Genomic DNA, 14,707 nt, shown 5'->3' with positions numbered 1-14,707 from the left:
TCCCCAAAGATCTTAGACAGGCCCCTACATTGGCAGTCTTCAGAAAGAACTTGAAGACCTGGCTGTTCCGATGTGCCTTCCCGGATTAGGAAATCTCCAATACCAAGTCCCAGAAGCACTTTACTAGAACTAAGATTGCTGCACACCGCACACTGCACTTGCCCTATAATGCCTTATATACCTCCCGTCACATCAGCACTTTTAATCCTGTACCCATTACTCTGGCCCGGCCCAGTTTTATTGTGTCTTAGTGTATTGTTATTGCCTGTTGTTTATATTGCTTTAATTGTTTTTAATTAGGTTTTGTATTGTTGTATTGTTGTATTGTGTGTTGAGGCCTTGGCCTTTGTAAGCTGCATCGAGTCCTTCGGGAGATGCTAGCGGGGTACAAATAAAGTTTAATAATAATAATGATAATAATAATAATAATGTATCGGTGAATACTGTGTGCAGATCCCAGTAAGGTGGCCTTTTGCAGCTGGCATTATTATTATTATTATTATTATTATTATTATTATTATTATTATTATTTGAAACACAACAAGATGAGTCCACAGCAGACAAGATCACTCTGCTGGCTGTTGTATTGGATCACACGACGGACACTTCCCAAGTGTCTAGGACTGTGTGATGTATCGGCAAATAATGTGTGCAGATCCCAGTAAGGTGGCCTTTTGCAGCTGGCAATTTTGCTGGCTGTTGTTGTTGTTGTTGTTGTTGTTGTTGTTGTTGTTTGTGTGATTTATGTGAGGAGAGATCTATAGTTTTCCAAGCCCTATAATCAGTCTGTAATTTCTGGGAGTCTCTGGGATGGAGCCTCGGAAGTTAAAGTGGCATCAGTCTCGCACAATAGATGCCCGTCCTGGTTGGAAAAAAAATTGCTGAGTTTCATGGTCCAGCAGAAGACCTTACTCACTTCTTCAGCTGTAGCCCCAGTCCAAATCCTTCCTTATTGGATGGTTGGAAAACTTCAATGGACGGTTCTGGAAATCAAAGACCAGAGCCATTTGTTAGTGTGCACAGAAAATAGCAAGAAAACCTTCCCCAACCTGGAATTCTCGGGATGAATTGGAAGGCTCATCCCACCATCTCCAACCATCAAGGACAATGGTTAGGGTTAGAGAAGGATGGCTCAGATATTGAATTCGTTTTAATTCCTCTTCAGTTCATCACTCCTTGTGATAAGCAAAGGTACCAACTCACCGGGGCCATCCAGATACTGGGAAAGGGAGAACCGCAGCCGCAGAACAATGGGTTCGGCCCGTAGGACCTTCCAGGCTGTTGCCACCTCCTCCTGAAAAGGCAAACACATACTCATATGATATTACAGTCACTCCAGGGACCCAAAGAATAAATAAATAAATAAACAAATAAATAATCTTTATTTATACCCAATATAATATAATCAGGTGTCTTTGTAGCCTAATAGCTCTCAGTCTGAGGTAGGCCTCAGTGTGAGAGATCTCTGTGGGAGAAAGGCCTCAGTGTTAGTAGGCCTCAGTATGAGAAGGCCTCAGAGTTAGTTTGCCTCAGTCTGAGAGAGTTCTCAGTCTGAGAGGGCCTCAGTGGGAGAAAGGCCTTGATGTGAGATCATAATAACAATAACAACAACAACAAACTTTATTTATACCCCACCACCATCTCCCCAAAAGGGACTTGGGGCGGCTAACATGAGGCCAAGCCCAAGGTAAAGTTAATAAGACACTACATTATATTTGGAACAGGATCTTATGCCAGGGTGCCAAATGGGGAGATAGTGGCATAAGGAAATCCAGAATGGAAATTTTCATTTTCAAAACATTCAATATTTAACATTAGGACAGAAAAAGTGGACTGGGTTGTAGCACAGCTGCTTGGGAGTCAGCTGCATTAAAATCACTACTGACCGAGAGGTCATGAGTTCAAAGCCAGCTCGGGTTGGAGTGATCTTCCGGCTATTTGTCTAGCTTGCTGTCGACCTTTGTAGCCCGAAAGACAGTTACATCTGTCAAGTAGGAAATTTAGGTACCACCTACGTGGGGAAGCTAATTTAACTAATTTACAATGCCATAAAAATCTCTAGCAAGCCTTCAAAGAATGAGGAAGTACTTCATCAGTGTCACAAATGGATGGTGAAGCAACAGCTCCCCTGGTGGCTGGAATACCCTCATGAAAAGTTGGAATGTTAAATTGCCTCTGTGTCTGTCTATATATGTAGTGTGTCTATGGCATTGAATGTTTGCCATGTATATATAAATACTGTAAATAAATAAATAATAATTTTGTCTAGCTTGCTGTTGACTTTTGCAGCCCAAAAGACAATTGCATCTGTCAAGTAGGAAATTTAGGTACCGCTTATGCGGGGAGGCTAATTTAACTAAATTATGACACCATAAAACTCTCCAGCAGCATGCAAAAGAATGAGGAAGTACTCCATCGGTGTCACAAGTGGATGGTGAAGCGACAGCTCCCCTGGTGACCGGGATTCAAAAAGTTGCATTTGTCAAGTAGGAAATTTAGGTAATGTTTATGCGGAGAGCCTAATTTAACTAATTTATGACACCATAAAATCTCCAGCAAGCAAGCAAAAGAATGAGGAAGTTCTCCATCAGTGTCTCAAATGGACGGTGAAGCGACAGCTCCCCTGATGGCCAGAATACCCTCATGAAGCAGCTGGAATATTAAATAGCCTCTGTGTCTCTGTCTATATATGTTGTATCTATGCCATTGAATGTTTGCCATGTATATGTGCATTGTGATCCGCCCTGAGTCCCCTGTGGGGTGAGAAGGATAGAATATAAATACTGTAAATATATATATATATATATATATATATATATATATATATATATATATAAGTTATCAAAGCTGTACGTTGTAATAGTTCCTTCTTCAACAACACATTGGCAACCAGTAAAAAAAAAACAGGAAAAATCTGCCTTGTTTCATCCAAAATCCATAACATTTTAGTTTTGGAATATTGATTTTTTTGGTTTTTCAGAGGGGAAGGATATTAAGGAGCCGGTAGCTACCAAAACAGCCTTGTCGATACATAGCAAATCTTGACCAACACTATTCCAAGCCTAGAGATGCTTGGGCCAGGTTCCAGGCTCGTGGACACAGCAAAGATGGATGCAAAGCAGAACAAAATCCCACAAGCATCCATAGAGTCCCTTTCCGACCAACAAGACCACCTTTGTGAAACACGTGCACGAATGCGTCCTGCAACTTACATCTAGAAAGCCTATGTTGATATGCAAGTCAATGTCGGCATCATCGATGGTCCCATATTCTCTGTGCAAGAAAAAAAGAAAATGGGAGTTAGGAGAAAATGCTTGGTTAGTTGGAGCCAAAGTGTGCTCTGACACTGTAGAATGAATGCATTTTGGCCCCACTTGAACCGCCATGATTCAAGCCTAAGGAATCCTGGCATCTGTAGTTTGGTGGGGCACCAGCACTCTTTGGCAGCGAGAGTTGAAGACCTTATAAAGTTACACCTGGAATATTGAGTCCAATTCTGGGCATTGCAATTGAAGAGAGATGTTGACAAGCTGGAATGTGTCCAGAGGAGAGCGACTAAAATGATCGAGGGTCTGGAGAACAAGCCCTATGAGGAGCGGCTTAAAGAGCTGGGCATGTTTAGCCTTCAGAAGAGAAGGCTGAGAGAAGACATGATGAGGGCCATGGAGAAATATGTGAGGGGAAGTCACAGGTAGGAGGGAGCAAGCTTGTTTTCTGCTGCCCTGGAGACTAGGATGCAATGGAGCAATGGCTCCAAACTACAAGAAAGGAGATCCCACCTGAACATTAGGAAGAACTTCCTGACTGTGAGAGCTGTTCAGCAGTGGAACTCTCTGCCTCAGAGTGTGGTGAGGCTCCTTCTTTGGAGGCTTTGAAACAGAGGCTGGATGGCCATCTGTCGGGGGTGCTTTGAATGCAATTTTCCTGCTTCTTGGCAGAATGGGGTTGGACAGGATGGCCCATGAGGTCTCTTCCAACTCTAGGATTCTATGATTCTTGTGCCAGCTGAACTGCTGACCTGAAGGTTGAATTCATGAGATGGGGTGAGCTCTCGTCTGTCAGCTCCAGCTTTCCATGTAGGGACATGAGAGAAGCCTCCCACAGGATGGTAACACATCCAGGCATCCCCTGGGCAACATCTCTGCAGATGGCCTATTCTCTCACACCAGAAGTGACTTGCAGTTTCTCAAGTCGCTTCTGACATGTTTTTTTTTAAAAAGTTGGAAAGAGGTTGATACAAGAGACAATGAGTGAGAAATCTACTCCTTCAAAATGCTGATGTTTTTAAATGAGGAATAGATGAAGGACTTTGTCCTTTTTGTAATGGGCAAAGGGTCACTCGCTGGATTTTCATGGCCAAGAGGCGAACCCTGGTCTCCTCCATAAATTTGCCTGTCCCCAGAAATCTTACGTATTTCTACCTGGGAAAGAAGACACATTCACAACTTCAGATATGCAGATGATACTACTTTGATGGCTGAAAGCAAGAAGGAGCTGAGGAGCTTTCTAATCAAGGTGAAAGAAGAAAGGGCAAAAGCTGGGTGGCAGTTAAACATCAAGGAAAATGGGCAACTGAAATATAGTCAAGCTTCATTTAGGATTTCTAAATTAGGACCAATCGAGGCTACAATACTCACCGGACCGATACAGAATTCTCACTGTACAACTCCTTCACGGCTTCAATGTCTGCATCCAGCTGCGGGTGACGGTACAGGTCTGCCGCACAGGTTCCCTGCAGAAATACATGCAAAACAATGATTATGATTTGTTTATCGTATCAGGGGAGAACCAATGCATTTGAGAAAACCCAAAGTTTAAAAACTTGGCATTCTATTAAATGGCCTTTGACCAGAAGCTGTCCACTTGGAGTGCCTCTGGTGTTACTATAAGAAGATCTTCCACTGTGCATGGGACATGGCTCAGGTTGGATTGTAGCGGGTGGTCAGTGGTTTGCTCTTCTCCACACTCACATGTCGTGGATTCCACTTTGTGGGCCCATTTCTTAAGGTTGGCTCTGCACCTCGTGGTGCCAGAGTGCACTCCGTTGTGTGCCTTCCAAGTCACCCAGTCTTCTGTGTGCTCAGGAGGGAGTCTCTCATTTAGTATCAGCCATGGATTGAGGTTCTGGGTTTGAGCCTGCCACTTTTGGACTCTTGCTTGCTGAGGTGTTCCAGCAAATATTATTATTATTATCTCTGTAGATATCTCTGTAGATCTTCAAATATCTCTGTAGAACTTAGAAAACTATTTCTTGATTTAAGACATTGGCGTGCTGGTTGATATCTGAACAGAGCATGGGCTGTAGATGTCACTGCCTTGGTCCTTTCATTACAGGCTGCTACTTCCCGATGGATGTCAAGTGGTGCAATATGGGCTAAACAATATAATTTCTCCAGCAACATAGGGTGTAGGCCTCCTGTGATAATGCGGCATGTCTCATTAAGAGCCACATCCATTGTTTTTGGCATGGAGAGATGTGTTACACACTGGGCATGCATACTCAGCAGCAGAGTAGCCAAGCGCAAGGGCAGATGTCTTCACTGTATCTGGTTGTGATCCCCAGGTTGTGCCAGTCAGATTTCGTATGATAGTGTTTCTAGCACCCACTTTTTTGGTATTGAGGCAGTGCTTCTTGTAGACCAGAAGGAACTTGCAGCATGATTAGGATGATGATTATTATTATTTGAAACACAATAAGATTAGTACACAGCAAACAAGCTTGCCATGCTGGCTTTTGTAATGGGGTATTATTATTATTATTACTATTATTATTATTATTATTATTATTATTATAAACACAAGAAGTGTCCACAGCAAACAAGATCACTCTGCTAGCTGTTGAATTGGATCACACGTTGGACACTTCCCAAGTGTCTAGGATGGTGTGATGTATCAGCAAATAATGCGTGCAGATCCCAGTAAGGTGGCCTTCTGCTGCTGGCAGAAGGTAATTTTGTCAGCGTCAATTGTGTTTAAGTGCAGGCCAAGGTCTTTAGGCACTGCACCCAGTGTGCCGATCACCACTGGGACCACCTTGACTGGCTTATGCAGTTCGAACTTTAAATCCCTATATTGTGTCAGCTTTTCCAGTTGTTTCTCTTCAGTCCTGCTGTCACCTTCTGGGATTGCAACATCGACAATCCATACTTTGTTTTTTAAATGTTAGGTCAGGAGTATTATGCTCCAAAACTCTGTCTGAATCCGGAAGTCCCAGAGGAGTTTGGCGTGTTCATTCTCTGTAACTTTTTCTGGCTTGTGATCCCACCAGTTCTTTGTCGCAGGCCGATGGTATTTGTGGTACAAGTTCCAATGAATCATCTGAGCCACAGTGTTGTGCCGCTGCGCGATCTTCTTGCAGCAGCTCAGGATGTGATCTGTTGTTTCACCTGCTTCCTTGCAGAGTCTCCACTCGGGATCTGTCGTCGACTTTTCAATTCTGGCTTTGATGGCCTTGGTTGGAATGGCTTGTTCTTGGGCTGCCAGAATCAGGCCCTCCTTTGTCTCCTTTTTCATAGTTCCATTTGTGAGCCACAGCCATGTTTTTTTCTTTGTCAATTTGGCTCTCAATTTTTCCCAGGAACTGTCCATGGAGAGCCTTCTTTCGCCAGTTTTCTCTTCTGCTTTGGAATGTGTTTTTACGGTATTCCCTCTTTGTCTTTTGCACTTTAAGCAGTTTACTTGTGCTGGTACTTCATTTTCTTTTTATTGTTTGCATGTATTCCAAGGTTCCATGCATTTTTCAATGAGGTGGTTTCCCTTGCTCTGCAATTATAGGGCCAATGACTCGTCAGTCATCATTATGCTCTTTAGTTCTGCCCCTTTCCCCAGGGCTCTGGGAGGGAAAAGAAAGACTTCAGGCAGTCTTTCAGTTTTGGAAGCCCAATTACAGGATGTGAGCTTTCCCCACCTGTAGAGAAGCTTCGTTTCTCACAACATCGGGGGAAACAGCCCTAAAACTTCTAAAGAAAACAGTTTTACAGCACAACCCTTGTTGGGGTTAAAGATACAGATCCATATCATTTGTGGAGAAAATCCAAAAGGACTCCAGCTGGAAAATCTACACAGTCTTGGCTGGTAGGTCTACTCGGGTAACCAGAAGCAATTGGAGCCGGGAATAGGGCCCACACCAGCAGAGCCTAGAAAACAGATTGCCCGGGAGGGGTCAAAAAGGGTTTTCCTTGTGAAAGAAAGAAATAGTTCTCCAAGCAAGGTGCCCACCAGTTGATTCAAGGCCTTGAAACATTTGTTTGATTTGTTGAAGATCTAAGAAGTATTTGATTGTTTGTTGAAGATTTAAGCAATAATAAAGGACTTTGTTAAACCTTTCAAGCTTCTAAAGACTCTGTATAGGAAAATCCTTAGGGCCTCTCACTTGAGGCACCCCGGCTTCCCGCTGGGCACAAAGAGCACATCCTGTTCTAAAGCCAACTGCTATAGGCCCAGGCGTGACAGCACATTACTAGTATTGATTTCCCTCAATGTTGGTTCTTGACTGCCTTTCTCATAATCTGCCAGTGCATGTTCTTCTACCATTAGTTTCACTTGCAGAAGCCCTCTGCCTCCTGATTTTCTATTATTATTATTATTATTATTATTATTATTATTATTATTATTATTTGAAACACAACAAGATGAGTTGACAGCAGACACTCTGCTGGCTGTTGAATTGGATCAGAAGTTGGACACTTCCCAAGTGTCTAGGACTGTGGGATGTATCGGCGAATAATGCATGCAGATCCCAGAAAGGTGGCCTTCTGCAGCTGGCAGGTGGTAATTTTGTCAGCGCCGATTGTGTTTAAGTGCAGGCCAAAGTCTTTAGGCACTGCACCCAGTGTGCCGATTATTATTATTATTATTATTATTATTATTCGAAACACAAGATGAGTCCACAACAGACAAGATCACTCTGATGGTTGTTGTATTGGATCACATGTCGGACACTTCCCAAGTGTCTAGGACTATGTGATGCATCAGCGAATAATGCATGCAGATCCCAATAAGGTTCCCTTTTGCAACCAGCAGATGGTAATCTTGTCAGCACCGATTGTGATTAAGTGCAGGCCAAGGTCTTTAGGTACTGCACCCAGTGTGCCGATCACCAGTGAGACCACCATCATTATTATTATTATTATTATTATTATTATTATTAACATTACTAATAAAGTGTATTAGTGTGCTAGCACCACTGGTAGTAATACTAATACCATTATTAAAGGTAAAGATTTATTTATTTATTTATTTATTTACTTTGCTTATATACCGCTGTTCTCAGTCCGAAGGCGACTCACAGCGGTTCACAACCAATAAAAAACAGCAATAATTCAATGCAATAATGTAACAACAATTAACAAGTTAACACATTACCCAATCAATAAGTAAAGATAAGGGTTTTCCCTGGATATTAAATCCTCTCCTTCTTGCCTCATCTGTTATTCGTGTTCTATTTTGAAATGGTCATATGACTGGTCAAATAAATAAATTATTATTATTATTATTATTATTATTATTATTATTATTATGACATTAAGTCATTAAGCGGCTGAGGGGGGAAAGGAAGGGGAATTGTGGGGGTTGAAGTCCAAAACACCTGCTGGGCTCAAGTTTGCCCATGCCTGGTCTACACTGCCCTATAATCCAGTTCAAAGCAGATAATCTGGACTCGGAGATGGTGTAGATGGGGCCTCAGCCAGTAGACTGCTTGCTACCGAGCGCCTTACCTGTACTCCGTATAGGAATTCCTCCGACTCATTTTCTCCATCGGAATCATCGTCGGTCCAGTACTGGCCTTTGATGTCCTGAAAGGCAAGGCAGAGGCTGAGAGGTCTGTGTCCAGTGGATGAAATGCTCCCAAATGTGGATGGGGAAGATGTGGGTGGGATGCTGCCGAGGAGCGGGGAAGGGGAGTTTTCACGGCTTACCATTTGTTTGGCGTTTCCGAGGCGTTCCTTGCTCAGGGCTAGGCCTTCCCCCTCCACGCCATCACCAGACAGACAGGCAGCTGCCAGACAGACATCCTTCCCACCCAAGAAAGAGAGAGGAAGAAGAGAGAAAGAGGCGGGCCTTGGTCTCAGGATGGAGAGCTGGCCTGGGAGGAAGTTCTCCCGTTGCCCCGGCAACCGACTCGCGGTACCCAGGAAGATGGAGAGCAACAATGGCTGACGTCAGGGCGTTCTCATTGGCCTTTGTAAAATAAACGCTGCCTCCTGGAAGAAAGGAAGGAAGAAAAAAGGAGGGGTCGAATCTGAGACATTGTGGTGATGTGGAAAACTCCTATAGTTTAGGTAGATTGAGGGGGGGGGGGGAACCTATATCTTCCTTGATGATACAGACAGAGCATCCCTTATTGAAATGTGCACAATGCAAAATTGTCCATATGGAAGGATAGGGTAGTGACACCATTATATTTAAGTAGTACTACATAGTAGTATCACCTTTCCCTTGCAGTGGTGTAATAACTGGTATAGACAAGTCTTCATCATCATCATCATCATCATCATCATCATCATCATCAGCCGTCCCCTGCCACACATTGCTGTGTTTTGTGTGTGTTTATATGTGTGTATATGTGTCTATTTGTGTGTGTCTGTGTGTGTGTGTGTTTATAGGGGGTGTATATATGTAGAATCAAAGAATCAAAGAGTTGGAAGAGACCTCATGGACCATCCAGTCCAACCCCATTCTGCCAAGAAGCAGGAATATTCCATTCAAATCACCCCTGACAGATGGCCATCCAACCTCTGTTTAAAAGCTTCCAAAGAAGGAGCCTCCACCACACTCCGGGGCAGAGAGTTCCACTGCTGAACAGCGCTCACAGTCAGGAAGTTCTTCCTCATGTTCAGATGGAATCTCCTCTCTTGTAGTTTGAAGCCATTGTTTCGTGTCCTAGTCTCCAAGGAAGCAGAAAACAAGCTTGCTCCCTCCTCCTCCCTATGACTTCCTCTCACATATTTATACATGGCTATCATATCTCCTCTCAGCCTTCTCTTCTTCAGGCTAAATATGCCCAGCTCTTTAAGCCGCTCCTCATAGGGCTTGTTCTCCAGACCCTTGATCATTTTAGTCGCCCTCCTCTGGACACATTCCAGCTTATCAACATCTCTCTTGAATTGTGGTGCCCAGAATTGGACACAATATTCCAGGTGTGTATAAATTTGTGTGAAATGTGCAAAATGCAAAATTGTCCATATGGATATGTGTTTATATGTGTGTATATATTTGTGTATCTATGTATATATGTGTATTTCCATGTGTATATATGTGTGTGGGGGGTGTATATATGTGTGTGCATATGTGTAGGTGTAGGTGTATATATATTGTGTGAAATGTGCAAAATGCAAAATTGTCCATATGGATATGTGTTTATATGTGTGTATATATGTGTGTATCTGTGTATATATGTGTGTTTGTGTATATATGTGTGTGTGTGCATATGTGTATATGTAGATGTGCATATATGTGTGTATATATTTGTGTGAAATGTGCAAAATGCAAAATTGTCACTATGGAGGGATAAGATAGTGACGCCGTTATATTTAAGTAGTAGTAGTATCACCTCTCTCTTGCAGTGGTGTGATAACTGGTAGAGACAAATCATTATTATTACTATTACTATCATTATTATTATTACTAGCCGTCCCCTGCCACGCGTTGCTGTGGCCTAGTCTGTATATATGTGTTTGTGTGTGTATATATGTGTTTATATGTCTGTACATATTTGTGTATCTGTATATTTGTGTGTTTGCATGTATATGTGTGTGTGTGTGTGTGTGTGTGGTGTATATATGTGTGTGCACATGTGTGTGTGTAGATGTTTATGTGTGTGTATATATATATATATATTGTGTATATGTGCGTGCTTGTCTATATGCATATTTGTGTGTGTGTGCATGTATGTGTGTATATGTATATTTCTGTGTGCATGTGTATATGTGTGTGTGTGTGTTTATGTATGTGTGTGTGCTTGGGTGTATATATATACATGTGTGTATGTATGTGTGTATGTGTATATGTATATGAGTGTATGTATAAATAAAAATTATTTTTGTCGCTACTTTATAACTGTAATTTTGCTACTGTTATGAATCGTCATGTAAATATCTGATAGGCAGGATGTATTTTCATTCACTGGACCAAATTTGGCACAAATACCCAATACGCCCAAATTTGAATACTGGTGGGGTGGGGTGATTTTGTCATTTGGGAGTTGTAGTTTCTGGGATTTATAGCTTACCTACAATCAAAGAGTATTGTGAACGTATTGTCGAAGGTTTTCATGGCTGGAATCACTGGGTTGTTGTAGGTTTTTCCAGGCTATATGGCCATGTTCTAGAGGCATTTTCTCCTGATGTTTCACCTGCATCTATGGCAAGCATCCTGACTACCTCTGAGGATGCTTGCCATAGATGCAGGCGAAACGTCAGGAGAAAATGCCTCTAGAACATGGCCATATAGCCCGGAAAAACCTACAACAACCCAGTATTCTGAACCTCACCAAAGATAGAATTGGGCCAAACCTCCCACACAGAACCCCCATGACCAACAGAAAATACTGGAGGGATTTAGGATTTGCCATCTGTTTCCAAAAAGGAAGAGAAAGAAAGGCAGAGAGATCTTCTCTCCCAAAGGAGTTCCTAAGACTATCAAAAATGTGTTTTCTGGTGGTCTTTGGCGACCCCTCTGAAACATCCTCGCGACCCCCAGGCTGAGAAAGGTAAAGGTTAAGGTTTCCCCTGACATTACGTCCAGTCGTAACCAACCTGGGGGTTGGTGCTCATCTCCATTTCTAAGATGAAGAGCCAACATTGTCCGTAGACACCTCCAGGTCATGTGGCCAGCATGACTGCATGGAGCGTCGTTACCAGGTTGAGAAACACTGGGCTAAATCTTCCTGGAAACCCCCAAATGATAGTAGTATCATAGATTCGAAAGGGAGCGCTAAAGAAGGACAATGATATGTTGCATGTTCCAGAGTAGCAAACCAAACAATCTCCACAACACAATCCTAGCTAGATTTACGGCACCCCAAGCCAAAATTCTCACAATTTCCTCTTCCAGCTCCTGGACCATAAAAATACAGTCGTACTAAATGGCACGCTTTGAAGGCAGTGCTCTTCTCTGACACCCAGCCTCCCTGAGATAGATCCCTCTTTGCTTTGTCATCAGGGCCCTTTCAGAGTAAATGTCCAGTTAGAATTTCAGAGAAGGGAAATGCTTGTCTGGTTTTCCATCTATATAAATCAAAATGTCATGTTCGTTTGTGGGATTAACATAACTCAAAAACCACTGGACGAATTGACACCAAATTTGGCCACAAGACACCTCCTAACCCACGGAGTGACCATCACTAAAAATCTGATCTTGTCATTTGGGAGTTGTAGCTGCTGGAATTTATAGTTCACCTACCATCGAAGAGCATTCTGAACTCCACCAATGATGTTATTCAACTAAATGTGGCACACAGGACTCCCATGACCAACAGAAAACACTAGAAGGGTTTGGTGGGCATTGACCTTGAGTTTGGGAGTTGTAGTTCACCTACATCCAGAGAGCACTGTGGACTCAAACAATGATGGATCTGGACCAAACTTGGCACGAATACTCAATATACCCAAATGTGAACACTGGTGGAGTTTGGGGGATCTAGACCTTGACATTTGGGAGTTGTAGTTACTGGGATTTATAGTTCACCTACAATCAAAGAACATCCTGAATTCCAACAACGATTGTAATTGAACCAACCTTGGCACACAGAACTCCTATGACCAAGAGAAAATACTTGAGGGGTTTGGTGGGCACTGACCTTGAGTTTGGGAGTTGTAGTTCACCTACATCCAGAGAGCACTGTGAACTCAAGCAATGATGGATCTGGACCAAACTTGGCACGAATACTCAATACACCCAAATGTGAACACTGGTGGAATTTGGGGAAAATAGACCTTGAAATTTGGGAATTGTAGTTGCTGGGATTTATAGTTTACCTACAATCAAAGAGCATTCTCAACCCCACCAACGATAGAATTGGGCCAAGCACAGAACCCCCATGACCAGCAGAAAAGGTCATCCAGTCCAACTCCCTTCACCAGGTCAAGAAAATATAATCAAAGCCTTCCTGACAAAGAGCCATCAAGCCATAGATATAGATAGATAGATATGATTCACACGCACACAGATACCTTATCTATATAAATAAAAATGTCATGTTCATTTGTGGGATTAACATAACTCAAAAACTACTGGGCAAATTGACACCAAATTTGGACACAAGACACCTGTCAGGCCAACGAGTGACCATCACTCATAAAAATATTGAAAAACATAGCATAAGGGACTTAAAAAGCAAAACAAAAATACATTACAATGCATGTGCATAACCACACAAATACACATATACACAAATATATGCACACACATATTATACATATATATGTAAACACAAAACACATATACACAGCCTGGGCCACAGCAACGCGTGGCAGGGGACGGCTAGTAGTATCCTAGATTTGAAAGGGACCCCTAAAGAAGGACTATGATATGTTGTATGTTCCAGAGTAGCAAACCAAACAATCTCCACATCAACACTGACAAAGATACAGCAAGAAATACTGTTTACCCAGAAGCATCAAGACATTACATATATTAGAAACCAACACTTTCTCATTACTTTATTTTCCAGATCACCAGATTGGGCCACAGCAATGCCTGGCAGGGGACAGCTAGCTGACAAAGAAAAATTCAAATAGAGCGCTTTGCTGCAATTCCCATTCGGAGAGGTGCGTTCCAGCTCTTGGATGGCCCCTGGCCGAAGCCGAGACGGGGATGGAGGCCTCCAGGAAGCACCTGTTGCAGAGATTGCCATGGAAAACACCTTGCTCTCAACTAGAGCCTAGATTTCATTCAGAGCTTTCCCATCAGGGAACCGAGGCCTTCTCGGGAACACCGAGAGAGCTCTGAATATGCTCTCTCTCAACATCTCTACTGCAAGCACAGACATACATTTCCAAATGCAGCATTACAGGCCCGAGGATCAATGAATATCCTAGAGAAATAACAGCGACAGAATTGTTAGTGGCATTTTTACAGAAGCCAGCCCCTGTCTGCAATAATCTCTGGCAAGATATAAAGGCAGGCTTTTTTATTTCTAGGCTTGGCGGGTGCAAAACAGAGAAACGAATGGCTAAATCTAGGTTTGACGGATGCAGAGTCAGGGAGAGAAGTGAATGGCTGCAAATGCAACCCTTCTCCCTCCCTGCCTTTTCCCCCCAATGCTACATTTCTCATCAATGGCCAAAACACAAAAGGCTTTCACTGTGCAATACTTACACTAACTGCTATGGAAGGCCCCAGGTAAGTGGACGATGGATCGGATGATGTGGTGTTGCTCTCAAGAGGCCGAGGAAGGAAAGAGATGCCTGCTGATGTCCAAGGAAGCAGATGAAAAAGAGCATTGAAGCCGGTGGACTGGAAGGAAACAAAAGGCAGGCTTGGACGGTTGGCTGGCTCCTCCGGCTGGCTTTGTTGTTCTCACCAAGGCGCACTGTGGCCCAGATGGCTTTGCCCATGCTCAGTGCAGAGCCAGGCTGGCGTCATGTGATTCCTCCCTGCTTGCAGCATGGGTCTTGCGAGAGGCAGCCATAGAGGATGGAGGCGCACACACGGGGGGCATGCAAGGCACTGTCCGCCAGGCCTTTGGCCAGACGGACGCACAGTC

The 14,707-nt window shown here is 43.1% G+C and overlaps 1 protein-coding gene across 3 annotated transcripts in view; it reads right to left on the bottom strand.

Moving 5' to 3' along the window:
- PARP6 (poly(ADP-ribose) polymerase family member 6) overlaps window positions 1–14,707 on the bottom strand; it is a 44,512-nt gene extending 29,805 nt beyond the window's left edge. For 2 of the 3 annotated variants that reach the window (XM_060755332.2, XM_060755334.2), the window contains exons 1-7: window positions 14,320–14,705; window positions 8,919–9,203; window positions 8,718–8,795; window positions 4,638–4,732; window positions 3,213–3,273; window positions 1,204–1,294; window positions 917–983 (exon numbers count right to left, since the gene is read on the bottom strand). In XM_060755332.2, the coding sequence (XP_060611315.1) occupies window positions 917–983; window positions 1,204–1,294; window positions 3,213–3,273; window positions 4,638–4,732; window positions 8,718–8,795; window positions 8,919–8,921 (395 nt within the window). In that variant the 5' untranslated portion in view covers window positions 8,922–9,203; window positions 14,320–14,705. Of the gene's footprint in view, window positions 1–916; window positions 984–1,203; window positions 1,295–3,212; window positions 3,274–4,637; window positions 4,733–8,717; window positions 8,796–8,918; window positions 9,204–14,319 lie in introns of all 3 variants that reach the window. The other variant, XR_009630175.2, reaches the window with a different exon arrangement.

Source organism: Anolis sagrei, chromosome 9 (assembly GCF_037176765.1).
Source record: "Anolis sagrei isolate rAnoSag1 chromosome 9, rAnoSag1.mat, whole genome shotgun sequence".
NCBI lineage: Eukaryota > Metazoa > Chordata > Lepidosauria > Squamata > Dactyloidae > Anolis > Anolis sagrei.
This window is presented reverse-complemented; position numbering and strand designations above follow the sequence as displayed.